The 21,023-nt window shown below is 46.6% G+C and overlaps 1 protein-coding gene across 3 annotated transcripts in view; it reads right to left on the bottom strand.

The window, feature by feature from the left end:
* The window catches only part of LOC138979015 (pre-mRNA 3' end processing protein WDR33-like), a 137,723-nt gene that overhangs the window by 83,496 nt on the left and 33,204 nt on the right, over window positions 1-21,023 (bottom strand). For all 3 annotated transcript variants that reach the window (XM_070351829.1, XM_070351830.1, XM_070351831.1), the window contains 3 exons: window positions 20,102-20,197; window positions 9,206-9,357; window positions 6,941-7,038 (listed from right to left, as the gene is read on the bottom strand). In XM_070351829.1, coding sequence (XP_070207930.1) covers window positions 6,941-7,038; window positions 9,206-9,357; window positions 20,102-20,197 — 346 coding nt within the window. The remainder of the gene's footprint in view (window positions 1-6,940; window positions 7,039-9,205; window positions 9,358-20,101; window positions 20,198-21,023) is intronic.

Here is a 21,023-nt window from a genome sequence, read left to right as displayed (position 1 = left end):
CAAGCCGAAGAAGATCTGGAAACCAGACCTGCGACGGCCACAGAGGAGCGACCAGAAGAAGAAGGGCCGGCTCCTCCATCTCCGCTTTCCGGATTACTCGGCTGAGTAACGGAAAGGGAGGAGTCTGAAGATCTGTATGTGCCCCCCAACCCTCCCTGGACGCATCTGTAAAGAGGTCCAGGTCGGGGAGGGGCACGACGATCGGAACACCTCTGCAGACCCACTCCGTGTGCAACCACGGAAGGGTCGCAGACTGGAACCATCCCTGCAAAGGGATGAGGGCGTCCCAGTCCACCAGAGGAGAGTCCACAAACGGCTTCAGCGCGAACTGAAGCGGACATTTGTGGACCCGGCCCAGTGAAACCAGAAGAGCCATAGACTCCATCTGCCCCAAGATGGAGGCGAGCGAGCGGATGGAAGCCATCAGGAGAGGTAAAGTGGAGCGAATCTGAGCTTGGAGCTTGTCCACCCTTCTCTGAGAAGGCTGGACAGTCCAAGCGACCGTGTCGAAAGACATCCCCAGATAAGTGAATGTCTGTGACGGGGTCAGCTCCGACTTTACCCGGTTGATCGAGAACCCCAACCAGTTGGATTCTCGAAGAACCGTCAGGGTATCCTGCGAACAGCCGCTCTGGGACTGGTTCATGATGAGCCAGTCGTCCAGATAAGCCCGCAGACGGATACCCTGGGACCTCACCAGTGCACAGACCTGTCTCACCACCATGGTAAAAATCCACAGTGCGAGAGACAGCCCGAAAGGGAGTGCGCGAAACTGGTAGATCTGATCTCCCCACCGGAAATGAAGCCATTTCTGGTCGGTCGGATGCATAAGAATGTGAAAGTATGCGTCCGTGAGATCGATCGAGGTCACCCAGTCTCCTGGGCGGAGAGAGTCTCGGACAGAGGCTGGCGTCTCCATCTTGAATTTTATCTCCCTCAAGAAAGTATTGAGGAGAGATAAATCCAACACGGGACGCCATCCTCCTGATGCTTTGGGAACAGCGACCAGACGCCCGTAAAATCCCAGGGAGCTGTGGACCCGAACTCTCTCCACCGCGCCCTTCTGCTCCAGGGAGGCAATTTCCGACTGCAAGACGGAACGTGCTTCCTGCGAGAAGGGGGGCTTGAACCGCGGAGGCACTCGGGTAAGAGGCGCCTTTTCCTCCCGCCAGAGTAGACGGAAGCCCGAACTCACCACTCCCACAATCCATTGGCTGTCTACTACCGACATCCAACGAGAAAGTGCCCGGGAGGGGCCTCCCGCCATCACCAAGGTGGAGGGCGGGAGGGAGGTGAGATCGGGAGCGCTTCATTGGGGGTGTGGCTTACTTCCAGAGCCGCCACGCCCCCTCCCCGATGCCGTCCTCTTCTTCCCACCACGAGCGGCCGGCGAAGCCTGCCGCTTCTGAGCTGGCTTGGGGTTAGACGATGTCTGAGCCTGCTTCTGTTTAGAAGGCTGAGACTGTTTCACCCCCTTCAGAGTGTAGTCAAGGAACTGACTGTCCTTGTTTGACTGAATCTCCTTCTGTCTGGCATCCAGTGCCAGCGGACAGAAGAGAGACTCCTCTGAGACCGGGGAGACTCTCAAGGTCTCCCTAGTAGCCAGCTCCGTGAATTGGGACTGCGAGAGGAAGAGATCCCTCCTGCAGAGTACCGCTTGGGTGTACTGCAGGGAGGAAAGACGCAATTGTTCCTCATTGACCTTGGCCAATGCGGTCAAAAGCGCAGAGACATCGTCCGCATTCTGTTCTTCACTGAGAGTGAAAGGAACTAGCGAATCGGTCAATGCCCGAGACAGAGCCCGAACGAGAGTCTCCGCAATGGAGGACAGTTCGATCTGCCGACGTCCAACCTCCTCAGCAGAGAGGAGGGAAGCCTCGGAAACCGGCAAAACCGAATCACGCTTGATCGGTTTAGTCAGAAGAGGCAGCAATTCCCGGGAAACCGGAAGGGTAGCCCTAGGGAGTGCAAAAGACGCCAGCCAATTCTGGCTCTGATTGGGCATGCCAAGCTTCCTATTGGCCGTAGGCACGAAGGAAGAGGCTTGGGCAGCTGAAGCCACCCACTGCTGAGCTGATTCCGGAACTGGACCAAAAGGAAGCAGTAACGGAACAGGCACTGGCCGAATACCACTCCCCGCATGTGCTGGACGAACCAGTGAATGCGAAAGTTGGTAAGCCACTGACGGAGACTCGGCGAACCGGAAGGAAGAAACATCCTCCTGTGCCGGCCGGAAGTCCGCCATGGCAGAAGGAACGAATGATGCGGAAGAGTCCGCAGCCACCACCCCTTCAGGAAAATAACGAGACGTTACTTCCGCCGCGACGTCAAGAACAGCCTTGAGCTTCGACGGAAACACGCCCCGCGACTCCTCGCTGACCACTGATGGAGCATCAGAATAGTCACACGTGGAACCATGACCGAAGTCACCAGTTCCGGAAGCAGAAGCATGCCCTGGCAAACCGGAAACCGGAAAAGCCTGAGCACTAACGTCATCCTGCCGCCCAAAACCCTGTGAAGGTAAAGGGTAAGCAGGACGACCATCCGCAAAAACCGGAGCTGGATGAGCTGACGTCACTCCCCCGACTGAGTGGAGTGATGCCTGCTCAAGCCTAGGCGCTTGAAAGCCGGAAGGCGCACGCTGTAATCCACTATCTGGTATCCGGAAGGAACCACCAGAAGAGGAAGAAGCGTTTCCGGCCGAAACCGGAAGTGTAGTCAACGGAACCGCAAAATGCGGAAGTGAAGACTGCACTGGTTGACTTCGCGATCCGGAAGGACCGGAAGTCAGTGAATACTCCATCCTGCCGCGACCGCCGTAGCGTGCCGGAGCGGACGGATCATCACTTCCGGCAAGTGCCGGAAATGCGGCAGTCGAAACCGACTGCCGCCGCTGTTCGAACAAGTCCGGGGCCTCGTAGGTTATCGCCGGAAATGAAAGATCAGCAAGGTATCGGTCGTGACCCGATGCGAAAGAGCTGTCCCCCGAAGGAGAACGTCCAGGCGCCTCACGAGGGCTATCGGACCAGCTCTGCTTACCAACCGACGCTGAAGAGGGAGGACGCTGCTCCAAGCCGGAAGTGGAGGACAAAGACACGGAAGCCAATGCCCGGACGTCACTGCCAGATGCCGGAAACGCCGAACTGCTGGCGACGGAACGCTGAAATTCTGCCTGCACCAAGCTGCGGATTTCTGGAACCAGTGACTTTAACAGAGAGGAAACCAACGCACCTTGTCCAGGTGCTAACAAAGAAGACGAAGTCTCCGATGTAGAGACAGGTGCAGAAGTAACAGTAGCGCTAGGCGCCGCAAAAGAAGCAGAAGTAGTAACAGCGCTAGGCGCCGAAATTGGTACAGCCAACAAAGTGTTACGCTCTTGGTCTGTAACAAGTAACGTTGCTTTGGAAGAGGAAGACTTAGCCTTAATTTTCCCCTTGGGGTCCGACTTGCCACGGCGCTTGTCTGAATCAGACATGTTGACAACAACACGTGGCAACGCGAAAAAATTTACTGAAACATAAGTCTAAACGACTGGAAAATTCAGTAAACACACGCACTAATGCGTTAACAAAATACTATAGCTAAACTTGCCCCACAAGCAGAGGCACGGAGAGCTACAAACAAAGTCACACGAGCTAGAAAACTAACTCACACAACAAAATGGCGACACGCAAGACACTGACACAAACGTCAACAACACGTGGCAAAGTAAAAAGATTTACTGAAACGTAAGTCAAAACGACTGAAAACACAGTAAACACACACGCTTACGCGTCAACAAAATACTAAAGCTACACTTGCCCAAACAGAAAGAGGGCACGCAGAGCTACTAGCAAAGTCACACGAGTTAGCTAACTAACTCACACAACAAAATGGCGAAACACGCAAGTCACTGACACACAAGTCCGTAAAAAACGGACAACGTACAGTAACGAAACAGCGCAAACAACCAACAACAAACGGGAACGAGCTCACCAAACTGTAGGCAAGGCGAGCAGACAAGCTGGGTAACGTGGCCGGCGGGTGTCACTCAAACACACAAGGTCAGCCACAGAGCGTCAAAAAGTGAACCGTCCTCTCCGAGGTGAAAAAGACGTATGATAATAGGCACGTGTTCCTAGAGGAAGTGACGTGGCATACACCCGTATGGGAGGTAACTCCCGGTGTACTGGCCCATTACCAAAGCTACTTTCACTTTCGTTTTGGTGATGGGGTTGCTTCCCTTTAAATTCTTTAGCCGGGTAAGCGTTTTTCAGTGATAAGCATCTCAGGTGACTCAATGCTAATGTGATTCGGAGTAAGAATATGATATTAAATTCATGTTATGTTATTCTTGAAGCAGCATGATTTATATCTCTATCCCTCCACTGTTCAGAAGTGATGCCATGTATAACTATTTCTTTGATGTCTGTTTTCAACTGCACAGAGCTTTGGAGAGATTCAATTACTGTTCTTCTAATTTTTCTTGCATGTGGTAAATAGAGATATCGCAGCTAATGCATGGCACGAATGTCGTGTAGCATGACGGTGTAAACATGTACTGCGATTCCGTGAAACATGTTTGGAAATAAAGTCAAATTTGAAAGGCAATTTTTACGTTTTTGCAACGCATGAATGGTAATTCAAGCATAGAATGATATAAAATGATTATTTTTTCTATCTTTGACAACACTGGTGGAGTGGCCTAGCGGTCAAGACATCGGCCCGGAAATTTCAAGGTCTTGGAGTTCGAATCCTTGCCAAGTCGTTTATTTTTTTCTGCTCGATTGTTTGTTTGCTTAACGCCCAGCCGACCACGAAGGGCCATATCAGGGCGGTGCTGCTTTGACATGTAACGTGCGCCACACACAAGACAGAAGTCGCAGCACAGGCTTCACGTCTCACTCACAAACATGTGAAGAGAGAGGATGGATACACCTCCCCTACCATAGGAAAGGGCACCACCTCCCACTCCCCCCCGAGACCCATGAGCCTGTTGCGTCGCTTGCGCACGGTCAGCAGCCGCATCTACTGGGACAAGGTAGTCTGTCAGTGTGGCAAGACTGGACACCTCACACACATGTTTGAAGGTTGTGATACTCTCAAGGAAGAGATGTCTAGTCTCATCCGCTACAGAAGGGAGAATGCTCTCAGTCTGGGAGACTTTCTCCGCCCACACCCATCACTCGGAGAGAAACCGATGATGGTCTTGGTCACCAATCTGTTCACCTCAACTGTTGCGAGCTGGTTCTAGTGTGCTTGCAGCAGACCCAGCACAGCACAGATCCACTTCTGGAATCTTAAGCTAAATGTGTCCCAAGACACACATTTTGTAGTCCTGGCATCCTGAAAGGCAGAGGCCCCAACCTACAGGTTTGCTTCCATACCAAAAACGCCTCCAGACACGGGAACTTGGGAGCAGAGGCAACAGCTCCGCTTGAACCTCAGAAACCAAATGTGCCTCCAGACACACAGATCCCTTAGACGGCCGAGGCTGTGGCCTCTAAGGTTCTCTTGTACCAAACCGCCTCCTGACTCTGCATCAGATTGCTTGCGCTGGCATCTGCTTACATAGACCCACATTAAGTCACCACCGAGTGGTAGACACAGACGACATTTGGTAGCACTGACTGCCAGCTTCACGGTAATGCGTACCCCTAGCGCGGCTCTGCTTGGGTGGGAATGTTCTGAGCAAAACACTATGTGTTACTCCATATCCCCCGCCCTCCATGGAACTTCTTAACCCCAACCAATTGGGGGGGGGGGTTTGCCCAGTCGGTAGAGGTGCTGGCTTTAAAACCGGTTGTTACTATCAGCGTGGGTTCAACCCCCAAGTTCGGCGCGGGACGTGTGTCCCAGAGTCAACTTTGTGCAGACTCTCCTCGGTGTCCGAACACCCCCGTGTGCACGCATGCGCACGATAAAGATCCCAGGGTCACAGCGAAAGCCTCAGGCCTTGGAAACACGAATACATGCATGCAAAAATATGAAGCCCGGGTGTCCATTCGGTCAACAGCCAATAAAGTAACCATTTCAGCACTGACCCAAGACCCAACCCGGTCCCTAGCCCACTTCAGGTCTCTTCCAGCAGCCGGCAGCTAGCTGTCTACATCCCCCCCCCCCCCCCCCCCCCCCCCGCATTTTTATTTTCATACAAAGCCGGGTTTTCCCGTGTAACATGCCCCTAATGGCTTTGCCGTGAGGGCGTAAAACTTACATTTTCTCTCTTTCACGTCTCACCCAGTCACATTATTCTGACACCGGACCAACCAGTCCTAGCACTAACCCCATAATGCCAGACGCCAGGCGGAGCAGCCACTAGATTTCCAATTTTAAAGTCTTAGGTATGACCCGGCCGGGGTTCGAACCCACGACCTCCCGATCACGGGGCGCACGCCTTACCACTAGGCCAACCGTGCCGGTTTTTCTGCTCGATCCTTCTTGACAAGTATGCTCAGCTCTGAGAGAGCAAACCGGATGTTACCACTGCAAAATTCAAGCGTTGACTGAAGCTCTCAAGGTCATACACGCCGTATAGATGGGGTTTCGGGTAGCGTTTGCAGTACAGAATTCTGTACATGATTTTCAGCCCTATCTTTTCAAACTCGTAGCCCTGGATAGTCATAAATAGACCACAGCTTTAAGTTGAAATGTGAATGTTTCATGAGTAAATGTTTTTATGTACACAGCCACTCTTCAAAATTCACCATTTTGGTTTGAATGGGTAAAAGAGGAACCACACATCTGTATCTTGAAATTATATGCAGAATTTTTTTTTAGAAAAGCTCTAACATGTGAATGCATATTGTTATCCCAATCATGAGGTTCATTGCAATCTTTGTGTGCACAGGTCCAACATTCACTGTCCACTTGCATGCAAAATAACAGAAAATATACTGTGGCAATATGAACTGGTTAAACTGCTGTGTCACCATAATTGCTGTCTGGCTGGCTGACATACCTCGTAATATCTTCTCTTCGTGGCAGCGCATGAAGTCCCATATTCGAACAGTTCCATCGTCTGAACATGTGGCAAATTTACTGTCCGTTGGGCAAAAGCTGTTGAAACAGAAGAACAAACAATCCATCTGCTGGTTAAGCTGAAAGAAAATCAGTCATTATCTCTCTGTCCTAAATGGTTTTTTTCTTAAGTTGAAATTTAAGACGAAAAGAAAGGGTCTAGCTTTTCTTGGTTCTCCGAGAGCTCTGCTCCTTCATTCATCTGAGAAAGATTTAGCCACAGTATATCCAGTACTATTTTTATGTTCTGACCATGCTGATGTCAACTCTTCTTTCAGGCGTCACCGAAAGACAAAAACACCAGGGCAAATGCATTTCCAAATAAATGTTTACATAAAAGATGAGCTTTATTAGTGCAGTTGATTCAAAATTGCTTCCGAGTGTGATCATGTGCTTATCTGCACCACAAGTCAGTCATAAAATGGCCAGACACTGTATGCAGAGACAGTGTAAGTGTTCACTGTGACAAGCCTACAAAACTAACGCCAGTATTCCCTTGTCACCTAAGCTTTACAACTTCACAATTGTCTTGAAATCAGCTCTGCTCTCCTGCAGAGTTTTAAGTCACTAGACAACTCTTTTAACAAGACTAATTAGACACACATTCTTTCTCAATAGACATTCCAGAAATAACTGTCAGGTTTGTATGGTTTCTGAAAGAATGAATACTCTTGCTTTTAGTGAGGCAAGGTTTCTACACGTGCTCCCTGTCCATGTGTTTTAGACACACCCCTCACTAGTGAATGACCTCTCACTAGTGAATGACCAATGTCACGTGGGAAAGTTTGACTCACTCAAAGCAAGAGTATTCACTCTTTCACAACCCATAGAAACCTGACAAGAGTTATTTCCAAACACTGTCTACGATGATGTGTGAATTCAATCTTCAAAGATAAAAACTGGTTTGGTGTAACATGGTAAAACACCACATGGCAAATGTTCAAATGCGAGTTTTTGTTCCACTGTTACAACTATAAACATTTTTAAAATCAATATTTGAGAGATCGATTCTAGAATTTCAACTTCTAGAATCGATCTCTCAAATCTTAGTTGTTCACACTGCAAGATCCTAAAACTGAGTGACAATGTCAAGACGTAAGATGAACCTTCAAAGTTATGTTTACAATTTGGTATGTGAAATCCACTTCATAGACTCAATTTGAATATTGCAATATATCTGATGCAATACTGCTGGGAAAAGCAAACTTCAGAAAGGTACAGCTACTTATCGTCACCTTTTTCACATAAATAACAAAAGTGTCAACTGCTCTTTGTCCCTCCGTTTAAGCCATCATGTACTTTGTTTCCACGAGGTCTACAGCTGCATCTCACATCTTCATCTCTTGCACAATCACGTGTAACTTTTGTTTGTAAATCTGCCAATTACTATTTGACTGTGCAATCAACTAGACTGACATAACTCCAAGCCTGGCTTAACTTTATTACTCCGAAGCCAGCTTGGAAATTTGAATGCTTTTGGAAATGCTTGTCAAAATGTGCACACTCGTGAACTTTGATTACTGAAAAGTCTTCACTGGCATAACTTTATTCATTCACAGCCAGTTGAAAACAATGAAACAGTAACAAAGAGAAAAAAAGACATGCAGAAGCTTTTATTTGTTTTTGAAAAGGGCACATCGACTGGCACACTTTATTTCTCCCAAGCCAGTCGATGTATAAACTTTATTCAAAACTCAAGAAGTGAAGTACACATTCAAATATGCCAGTTAGCATATATGACGGTAAATTCAATGTCTTGAGGAAATACTTTATATGAAGGAAGCTCTATTTGTTTGCCAAACCTAGATAAACTTTATTCTTTCACACTAGTTTTACTTCACCTGCAGTTTATTCAACAAACTGAAGAGCAACAGATTATAAGAATGTATTCTGTTTAAAAAACCCAAATATATAGGATTTAAAAAAAACACCCTTAAAATTCTCACAAATTAATAAAATGTAGTTCAAAAGCTGTTGTATAATCATTAACACTAGCTGAATAGGAAAATTAAAGCAAGATGCAAGGTGTCCCGCACAAACTGTTTTTTTCTCCTCTCTCCACCCACTTTTCTTAGGTGCAGCGAACGTAAAAACTGTAAACATAAAACACGAGTATAACACAAGAAAACATTGGATATCACCAGCCTTGAGTGGTGTTAAACAGCAGCGAGGCGGTGATAACGGTGAAGGGAGCGAAGACGCTAACCTTACTCCTCGAATGGGTTCCTTGTGTCCCTGGTACATCTTAACGTTATTCATGTTACTCTGCCAGTACTTGACATAGCCAGCGTGGTCAGCTGTCACCATCCATTGGTCATTGTGACTCCATCGCATCGCCCGCACAGACTCGTCATGTGCCTGCAACACCCCAATAAATTTCACACTTCAGTAAAGCTCATTTTGTTTACTGAAGAACCATCATCAAGTTTGCCCCACTAACACTACTACAACACAAACAACACAATACAACCAATACAAGAAGAGCAAACGCTCGATCGAGTCACTTTCGCAGTTCTGAATATTATATGAGGCATCAGATGGACAGGAAGAAATTGCTATTCACAACACAATGAGTCACGTTCACATAAAATTTGAGCCCGGTCACTTTTATAGTTTCCGAGAAAAGCCCAACGTTAAGTTGTGTGTTGCCGAACAGAAAAGGCTAGTTATCTCCCTTGTTTTTCTGATAACGTTCGTAAAAGGCTACAGATGTAAATACTTTGATGTAAAGAATAATCCTACAAAGTTTCAATCACATCCGATGAACTTTGTCAAAGATATAAAATGTCTAATTTTTCCTTTGACGCTGACCTGTGACCTTGAAAAAGGTCAAAGGTCAACGAAACCATCGTTAAAGTGTAGAGGTCATTGGAGGTCACGACTAAACAAAATATGAGCCCGATCGCTTTGATAGTTTCCGAGAAAAGATATAAAATGTCTAATTTTTCCTTTGACGCTGACCTGTGACCTTGAAAAAGGTCAACGGTCAACGAAACCATCGTTAAAGTGTAGAGGTCATTGGAGGTCACGACTAAACAAAATATGAGCCCGATCGCTTTGATAGTTTCCGAGAAAAGTCCAACGTTAAGGTGGTGTCTACGGACGGCCGGCCGGCCGGACAGACTAACACTGACCGATTACATAGAGTCACTTTTTCTCAAGTGACTCAAAAAATACATGTATATATATATATTCAGAAAGTGTCATATAAGCTCTCTGGCTTGAACATACAAAAATGTAGAAAGCAACAAATGAGTATTACCTACTTAGAAACAAGAAAAGCAAATGCTTCCACGACTCAACTTTCGTCATATTTATTATATGAATCAAATATAAAGTAATTGCTATTTTAGCTTTATAAAATAATTTTCTAGAGAACGTTGATTTCCTACTTATTGACTTGGACATTGATCCTAAAAGCCTGTATCAATCCAGTTACTTATCCAATCCTAAGAATATCCCACAGATACAGGATGACCCCCCAAAAATGCCACCCACTAAAATGCTAATAACTCCCACATATGTTCAGCGAATTACTTAGTTTCAAGCGTGTAGGTTAAGTGGGTTTGATTTGCCCCACCTTTCGCACCACCATCACTGGACTCATACTCAACACCCTCCAAATTTTGAAAAAATAGAAAAACAAGGCATAGTGTTTCCTTTTTTGACTCAATAGATTTTTTTTTAAATAACTCAGGATTATCACCGGTCTTGAGGAGTAGGAGCCCCTGTACTGCAGACAGATTTTTTTACATCTGGAGCATGCTCCATGCCTCTGACGGGCTGTGGGCAATCGGAATGAACAACCAACTCCGATGAGCATGCCATGCGCCCACAATATACTTTTTTTTTAATTCTATACAAGAAACACTTAACAAGGGTAAAAAGAGAAACAGAATCCGTTAGTCGCCTCTTACGACATGCTGGGGAGCATCGGGTAAATTCTTCGCCCTAACCCGCGGGGGGTAACCTGAGTGTGTGAAATTTGGAGGCTCTAGTTTCAAAAACATGTGAGCTTTTATGAACTGAACATGACCCCACTGGGACCTTGAAATTTGAAGAGGGTCAACCAGACTGGGGTCCTGTGTGGATATCATCAAAAATCCGAGATAATGTCAACGTTAAGTTTTTTGTTCATGGGTGGAGGGACAGACGCTCGTCCATACGGACGGACACTGCTCATTACTAAGACTCACAGATTACTCAGGCGAGTCAAAAATTATCTTCAATGTTAAATACGCTTGGAGTCTTTCAACACAACACAGCAGGTAACGTATTTCCTATTGTAGTACTGTAAACTACCTTGTATACGCCCAGCATCAATTTTCCCTTAAAGTTGGGGGTGGGCGTTTACTAGGTACTATAACCCTTTGCAGGAGCAGTTCCTTTGTTAGAATAACAATATTTTGGTCACTTGACATGTAAGTGCTCAAAGGATGCGTTATTGCACAAAACGTTCCTCTCCCTCACTCTTTCTCTCTCTTTCACACATACGCACACACACCAGGAACTCTGCAAGCAAACCACAAAGGAAATCTTGTTGCTTAATTGTCTGTTAATAAGTTTATAACTTCAAAAGATAATGCTATAACTGAAAAAGATTAATTCAGATCTGCAGTTGCAGCCATCAAATTCGAGGGACAATCTCTTGGAACAAATATCGTGATCAAAACCCGATCTTTTCAACTTCAGAAGAGCTTTGAGAATTGTAACTCTCTTTTATTGCTAAGCTGCACTGCGGTGAGAGTATCAATTGTGGCGGGAGAGCCATATTTGTAGAAAGTTTAATGTTATAGAGTTAGATAGTGAAGGTTACGGACAGTCATGGCGTACAGCGTAATCTGTCACGCTATCGCTGGCCTCAGCTTTTAAAATAAGCACAAGAATAGTTGGTATCGAAACCAAAAGTAAACAATGCAAGGGAGATAATTCTATCCGTAGTTCCGTGTTGGCGGCCATTTGTGTGGCGCGGACACGATTTACAGGCATACAGGTTAATAAACATTGATAAAACTTGACAAATGTCAAGTTAAATGATGAGAGATTGGATGAAAGTTATTTGATGGATGTAATTTAGTGACCACAAGATGTTATTGCGGTCAATAATGAACAAGAAGAGCAAAAGCTCGATCGAGTCACTTTCGCAGTTCTGAATATTATATGAGGCATCAGATGGACAGGAAGAAATTGCTATTCACAACACAATACAGATGTAAATAATTTGATGTAAAGAATAATCCTATAAAGTTTGAATCAAATCCGATGAATAGTTTCAGAGATATGATATTTCAATTTTTTTCCTTCAAGACATACCTGTGACCTTGAAAAAGGTCAAAGGTCACCAATGCAGACGTCAAAGTGTAGAGGTCACTGGGAGTCACGTTCACATAAAATTTGAGCCCGGTCACTTTTATAGTTTCCGAGAAAAGCCCAACGTTAAGTTGTGTGTTGCCGAACAGAAAAGGCTAGTTATCTCCCTTGTTTTTCTGATAACGTTCGTAAAAGGCTACAGATGTAAATACTTTGATGTAAAGAATAATCCTACAAAGTTTCAATCACATCCGATGAACTTTGTCAAAGATATAAAATGTCTAATTTTTCCTTTGACGCTGACCTGTGACCTCTGGGACAGGCTGATCTTTCTTAACCCAGTGTGGGATTTTCAGTGGGGTGACCACCCCCAACCCAGCGCGTCCCCGGGTGGCGGATAGGGGAACGGTCTTCAGATATGGAGATCAGCCGCTTGCGGCCGCGGACCAAACTGGCTCCGGGTGGGATCCCGGAAAATCCTCCCCCCTGTGCTCTCAGGGTAGGACGTACGGGCCATGAGCTAAGGGTGAGGTAACCCCGACAGAAAACCCCGAATGCTGAAGACGGAGGACCCGGGCCGCACGGCGCATTCTAACAAACCACGGGTACACGCACTTACGCAAATGATGACACAATCAACCAGCACAGATGGAAATGGCGCTCGCCCATTGAGGACCCCCCAGGGTGGAGCAGCGTCGGGTCCCATGCCTCAAAGGGACCCAGCCCCAACTACTGGAGGTCCCTCCCGTCCGTCTTGTCACGCCAGGGGACGCGGGAGGAAAGTGACTGGCACCACCACAACCAGGAAGAAACCCAGTCAGCAGCGACCTTTTCAGGTCATGCACTGGAACGCAGAAAGTATCCTGAACAAGAAGACAGAGTTGGAGCATATCCTGCATGAGAAGAACATCAACATCTGCTGTATTCAGGAGACGCACCTGACACCCCAAAAGTCCTTCAAAGTGAGAGGCTACCAATGCCTTAGGTCCGACAGAACAGACCGAAGCAAAGGAGGAATCCTGACCCTCATCAGGAACAACATCAATGCCTGTTTGATAGAAACGCACATGGAGGACTCCGAATATCAGGTGATTCGAATCCAGACGAAGACATCAGAATTCCATCTTGTCAACTTCTACTGCCCCAATGATAGACACCTCGCCCTTGACACGATCCCTGCAAAGGCCTCCAACTTCATCGTGGTGGGTGACTTCAACAGTCATTCACAGAGTTGGGGATATGACCACCTGGATCGGAGAGGAGAAGAGGTGGAGAACTGGCAGGACGACAAAGGTCTCATCCTTTTGAACAGTCCCTTTGACTGCCCTACATTCTACTCCAGAAGATGGCACACTACATCAACTCCTGACCTAGCCTTCTGCACGGAAGACATGCACCAGCTAACCAGCAGAGAGGTCGGAGAACAGCTAGGTGGAAGTGACCATCGGCCAGTCTTTTTGACCCTGGGTATGGAGTCCTGCACTGAAGCTTCCTTCCCACGGTGGAACTACAAAAGAGCGAACTGGTTCCTCTTTAGACACCGCACCAGCGAACTCACCAAAGACATCAGAGTCGAGGGTCGAGACATCAACATGGTGGCGAAGGACTTCAACATGAGCATCCTCAGAGCAGCGCGTGAGTCCATTCCCAGGGGTGCCAGGAAAGACTATAAGCCCTACTGGAGCAATGAATTGCAGGAACTGGATGATGATCTGGCAGACGCCAGAAGGGAAGCAGAAGTCAACCCGTCACAAAACAACAACATCCGCCTCCAGGAAGCCAAAGCCAAATTTCTCAAAAAGAAGCTACAGGCAAGACGGAGAAGCTGGCAAGAGAAAACAAGCTCTCTGAACCTTGAGAAGGATGGCAGAAAGCTCTGGAGGCTCACCAAGCAGTTGAATGATGAGAACACCAGCAGAGGAAAGATCACATTAGAAGAGAACGGGAAGGTGCTAACTGGAAAGCATGCTGCCAACCAATTTGCTGAAAGCTATGCAGCTGAGAGCAACCTCCATGTTAGCCCCGAGAAACAGAGAGAAGCAAGAAGAGAGAAAAGAGAGAGACCTGCCAGACAGTCGACAGTGGACGCCATGAGTCAACCACTCACACTCCACGAGCTGCACTCAGCTCTGAAAAAGTCAAAGGCGAAGAAGTCCCCTGGCCCAGACGGCATCACCAACGAGATGCTTACCCACCTTGGTAGTGCAGCAGAGAACAAGCTACTCGAGGTCTTCAACAGCAGCTGGCAAGAAGGATCGCTACCACAACTCTGGCGAGAAGCGATCATGATCCCTATCTTAAAAAAAGGGAAGGATCCAAAGAAGGCCACCAGCTATCGCCCAATCAGCCTCACCAGCTGTGTTGTGAAGACCCTGGAGAGAATTGTGAACGAGCGCCTCAGGTGGTACCTGGAATCCAGGAACCTCCTCGCCCCTGAGCAAGCTGGATTCCGACAGTTCCGCAGCACTGAAGATCAGGTCACTTACCTGGCGCAAGAAGTTGAAGATGCCTTTCAGGAACAGAAGCTGGTCTTCGTCACCTGGATAGATCTTCAGAAGGCCTTTGACAAGGTCTGGAAAGATGGACTCCTTGTAAAACTGCTGAGGAAAGGCGTGTCCAGCAACATGTACCAGTGGATTCGCTCTTACCTCTATAACCGCAGGGCAAGAGTTAACGTCGACCAGACCAAAAGCAAGAAGTTCCTCCTTCGTCATGGCGTCCCTCAGGGCGGAGTCCTCTCCCCCACACTCTTCCTTCTCTTCATCGACGATCTGGTGTCTGAGATGCCCAAGGGGATCAAAGCTGCTCTCTACGCAGACGACCTTGTGATCTGGTGCAAGGAGGAGCACGCAAGTACTGCCACCTACAGAATGCAGCAAGCGGCAGATAGGCTGAACGCATGGGCAGAAGATTGGTGCGTCTCCATCAACAAGGAGAAATCCTCCACCACCCTATTCACACTGTCGCCAAAGCAGAAAGCCGGAACCATTAGGCTTGGTGGAACTCCTCTGAGAGAGGATGAAGAAGCAACGTACCTTGGTGTCACCTTTGACAGGCGGCAGACCTGGAAACCACACATTGCACAGGCAGAGACGAAGGCCCGGCGCAAGCTAGCCATACTCAGGAAGCTGGCAGGTACCACCTGGGGAGCGAACGAGAAGATACTGAAGACAGTATACCAGGGAACAATCAGACCCCACCTCGAGTACGGCTCCACAGCGTGGTCAACCTCAGCCAAGACAAACCTGCAGACCCTTGACCGTGTGCAAAACCAGGCCCTCCGACTCATCACTGGTGCAATGAAATCCACGCCCATCAAGGAAATGGAGAAGCTTACCACCATCCAACCCCTCTGTCAGAGAAGAGAAGCCAAGACTATGGTACAGGCCGAGAAGCTCAAGTGCCTACCCGACCACCCCATGAAGCACAGACTGAGCAACCTCACCAAGAACCGGCTTAAATGGAGCAGTTTTGTACACGAGAGCAAGAGACTTTCTCGACAGTACAGGGAAGTCCTTCCACAGAACACTCTACCTCTGACTCAAGAAGAAGAGGAAACCCCCAAGGCAACAGAGAAACCAGGCATCCAGATCTGCACCAGTGTTCCACATGTTACCTCAGGAGAAGATCAGAATGACACAGCTCGACAGGCACTCACCTTAGCCCTGATCGACGAACAGTACCCAAAAGAGGCGTGGATCCATGTATACACCGATGGATCAGCAACTAACGCCGTGCTCAATGGAGGTGCAGGCATTCTCATCCAGTTCCCTGGGGGACATACAGCTACATCCAGCGTTGCCACTGGCAAACACTGCACAAACTATAAAGCAGAAGCAGAAGCTCTCATGCAGGCCGCCTCCTTCGTTCAGGACTCCGCAGACCCTTGCTACCAAGTTGTCTTCCTCTCGGACGCCCTTTCAGTCCTTCAGGCCCTAGAGAACGACAAACTCCCACAGCTGGCCAAAGCATTACAGATGGTCAGACAAACCAGAAGAGTTGTCCTCCAGTGGATACCAGCACACTGTGGGATACCAGGAAATGAAAGGGCAGATGAGCTGGCAAAAGAAGGAGCCATGGAAGACCAACTTGAAAACAGTGTCAGCTTTAGTGAGCAGAAGACAATCATCAAGGCATTGATGAGGCCAAGGACAAACAGAGATGACTACCACACAATGTCCAGAGAGCAGCAAGTCAACCTCATCAGGCTGCGTACTGGCCACAACAGGCTCAATGCTCACATGAACCGAAAGTTCAAGCTGGCGCCATCACCAACCTGTGCCTGCGGTCAAGAGGACCAAACAGCGGAACACATCTTACAGCGATGTCCCTTACTAGATGAGGAACGAAAAGAAGTGTGGCCGTCACCAACTCCCTTGCAGACCAAACTATACGGCAGTCGACAGGAGTTGGAGAAAACGACAACATTTATCACCAGTGCTGGACTGATTGTGTAACCTCTGCGAACGCCAAGAAGAAGAAGAAGACCTGTGACCTTGAAAAAGGTCAAAGGTCAACGAAACCATCGTTAAAGTGTAGAGGTCATTGGAGGTCACGACTAAACAAAATATGAGCCGGATCGCTTTGATAGTTTCCGAGAAAAGTCCAACGTTAAGGTGGTGTCTACGGACGGCCGGCCGGACAGACTAACACTGACCGATTACATAGAGTCACTTTTTCTCAAGTGACTCAAAAAGGAGTATGATGATTGTTCGTAGTGTTGGAAACAATGATCGCGGGACGAAGTTGTCTGTTAATCAAAAAGGATAGGAATTGTAAAAGAGAGGAGAGACAAGGTTTCTTTGATGAAGATAGTGTTGTAGGTTGCTTAAATATTGCGAACAGTTATTAAAAGAGCGCTTGTTGTGATAAGCAAGTGTAAAGATAAAGGAAAAAGGACGGACTACATTGTCCGCGTAATGTTTTGAAAGTAGTGCGGTTAATGTTCTTTTTCGGTCAGCCAATCTGCCTCTGGTTCTGTGTGTTTGTTTACGTTGCCATGCAGATTGGTATAAAAGACAGTGTAAAATGAAGTTCCTACACGCATTAGGACAGGCTTTAGAACAGAATAGAATGGGTTAGAATAAGGACATAGACTGAGGGCGCTAGGTTAGGGATTAGAATAGGGAGAGAGTAAAGGCAAGGTAGACTAGATCAAGATTTAGAATAGGGACAAGAAAAAGGAGATTCCGCATTCTTTCAACGGGGTAGCATAGGGAAAACGCAGAGTAAAAGTAAAAGAACTTAGAGATTCTTACTACCTTTTCGTAAAGTCAGGACAGCATAGGCATAGTCAGATTCAAAGGATAACCGAGCATGTTACTGGATTGTTTACTTCAAACACCAGTAAAGGTTCAAAAAGAGACATAGGAGAGAATTTCGTAGATAGCCAGAAGTAAATAACCGGACTGTTAGAACGTCGGCGTGCGTTTGATTGAACGGTCCTAAATTAGTTAGATAGGTGTGGTAAATTAAACACTAGGTGACCTGAGCAACTCTGGGGAAGCTCCTGTGTTTTTGGTGTCCCACCCGCCTTGCGCATGGTACTTTATAAAAGGGTGAAACTGGAATTAGGTTAGGGACAAAACACTTTGGTGACGAATATGGAGAGTCATTCGTGACTCTGACGCTTTCTCACTAAGGTTAATATAGCCAATTCTGAGGTCTTAGACCATCCTTAAAACTTAGCCCAAAGAGGGAAGAACTGTTTCTCCCATTCAGAATTCCATTAAAGTAAACAGGGTGAAGAGAAATTCATAGTTAGTCAGTCAGACAATAAAAGATCCTGTATGGGGTAAAAAGTAGCTAGCTCGATATGCGGAGTCTCGCCTTATGATAGGTTTAGCCGGGGAAGGGAGACTAGGCGGCTTGATTGTTTTCTTATGATAACTTGTGCACTTTTGATGTTTGCCATGTAAAGGCGACCCGGGATTTTGTACTGATTTTTGTATGTGAATTTATAATATTGCGTAAATTACGCTTGTTGTATTGAGACATTTTTGCATACTTTTCTAACCAATGAATAAGTCTAATAAACTATTTTATAGAAAAGTGATCCCATGAAATTGACTCGGTTATTCGTATGAATGGTTTTCATTGTCACGTAAGTTGTCATTTCTTCTTGCAATCTTAGCCTTTTACGAAGATAAGCTAACCCAGCAGTTTTAGGTGAGAGAGGATAAATTAGGCGACATACAGATTACAGGTGCATGCAATAGGGAAACGAACACAACGCGAGGCAAAACTAGATCCGGAAAGGAGGAAATAATAAGTGCACACACTAGACAATAAATCTGCAGAGCTAAACAAAAGACGTACATTTTGTTTCTTATCTACAACTCTCACAGTTTTCCGCCGGGTAAACAAATATACAATCTACACAATAGGAAAACTGCTACACAATAAACAGTGTGCCTTTATAACAGCATCTTGGCATTATACACTCGGATGAATACTCTGTACTGCATGCGGAAGTTTACAAACACTAAAAACAAATGTTCCAAAAAGAATGTTGGTGATATTATTAATCAAGAAGTGGGGCGTGGGGGGAGGGGGTGGGCCCTATGCACAGCTTTCGGCCCAAAGTAGGGGGTGAGCGTTTACTCAATACTGGGCGCATGCAAAGTAGTTTACGGTAATAAACAATCAAACAGGCTACATAATCTAGTTTTAATTCCTCAACTGGTTGTGGAGATAAAAAATGGAGAGAACAATTTTTCACACAGTTCATCCTAGATCTTGCTGATTTTGATTAAAACATTTGGACTGTACACTTAAACCAGTTTTTAGTACATGTGGATATTTTCACTGTATCTTTTTTTGCATGGTTAAAGCTTCAGATATTGAAGCAAGAATGATAAATACTCACATAACTGCTTTTTCTCTCTTTAAAATAAGGTCAGAATGATGTCCTTACTACGACCATGCCGATTTGAAAAAGTTATCAAATCGGGGCAGGTCGGGGCATATTGCCGTCAAAGTCCGGCAATTTGGCAAATAGAAGACGACATCACGATTGTACTGCGATGCTTCAACGTCAAAAGCGCTGCTGATTACACCCAGACCACTACCTACCAAGCGGTCGTTTCTACTACGTTGGCGCTACGACGTACAGGACCATACTATATTGTTATACAGACCTAGAAGACTGTAGGACGATGTCACTATGCTGGCTGTGACCATATTACGCATCTTGTACGCTTCTAGTACGATTTGTGGCGATGTCTATATCAATCGGGGGTGTTTAGGATTTTTTCATTTCTTCAAGTCCCGAGACACAACTACTACCCTGGAAAAGTGTCAGAGAGCGTGGCCAATCGTGGGAGGATCTCCATGAGCTTTGTTTGGTTGGGGTGGGATCTGCTAGGTCGGGAAGCTGCACGCTCTCCCTACGCTTATTTTGAACTTCACAAAACAAGCGTAGCCGGGTCGTGGCGCAGTACAGTCTTGATGTATTTTTTTTATTTGCCATGTGCTGGATTTTGACGGTGATTTTGCCCCACCTTTGAAGATGATCGGTAATGCTTGTACGGTAATGGCGTTCCCACTATGTTCCTAATAAGACGCTTTTTGTAGGCTACGACCCGGCTACGCTTGCATGTTTTGTGCAAGCGTGGGGAGAGCGTGCAGCTTCCCTACCCCACCCCGATCAAACCACGCTCATCTTCCTACGTTTGGCCCACAATTGGCCACGCTCTCGGACAATTTTACAACGTAGTAGAAGCGGCGTCTGTGCGTGATTGGGGTGTAAGATACAGGGGATTAAACGTTACAGTGTACTGCAGAACTATACCTGCAAAATGGTTTCGAAGTTGAAGGTGAGACCGTTCCACAGTGTGAACTCTCCACTGGACGCTCCCGTCACCAGTCGCCGTCCCTCAGGTGTCCACTGCACACACAACCACACTTTACTTTATTTGGTGTTTAACGTCGTTTTCAACCACCGCGACGGGGAAAGGGGGGAGATGGGATAGAGCCACTTGTCAATTGTTTCTTGTTCACAAAAGCACTAATCAAAAATTTGCTCCAGGGGCTTGCAACGTAATACAATATATTACCTTACTGGGAGAATGCAAGTTTCCAGTACAAAGGACTTAACATTTCTTACATACTGCTTGACTAAAAATCTTTACAAAAATTGACTACAGGCAAATCCAGCTAACTCACAAACGGTTAAGTCAAAAATTCGCTTAGCACACAAAGAAATTCTGGTCCGGAATTATCCCTCTTTATCTATGTGTACAAAGTACCCTCAGCTCGAAATGGGATTTCTCTTACGTAAGTCGAAAGACGGATAGCACACAACAGAAAGTCAGTCCCAAAGACAAAGTTTACTCTATATTTACTACAGCAACTCGAAACACGAAACTTGGCGTCTCACACTAGCGCATTGTGTAACCTTATTCCCTTATTCTCTACACGGACTGGTCAGTCGGCACGCAATAAAGTATGAAGTGAAGTTAGGAGGGGGCGAGGAGTAAGGAGAGGCGAGTGGTACTCACAGTGTGTGTTTGTGTGTGTTCACGGGTGAACCACGTGGTTACTATACGGAAGAAGAAGAATTCAAATTGTGGGTTGCCTCTCATTCAGTCTTGCGTTCATCCACAATCATGGCAGAGTCACGGAAAAGAAAATTAACCTGTCATATCTGAGAGAGGAAACACTTCGTGCTCTGTGTGTGCGGCCAGATCAAAGGCATTGTGATAGCTGGGTGG

The sequence above is a fragment of the Littorina saxatilis genome, linkage group LG10, assembly GCF_037325665.1.
Source record: "Littorina saxatilis isolate snail1 linkage group LG10, US_GU_Lsax_2.0, whole genome shotgun sequence".
Classification (NCBI taxonomy): Eukaryota; Metazoa; Mollusca; class Gastropoda; order Littorinimorpha; family Littorinidae; genus Littorina; species Littorina saxatilis.
The sequence above is the reverse complement of the archived record's forward strand: the minus strand, read 5'-3'. Positions and strand labels throughout refer to the sequence as shown.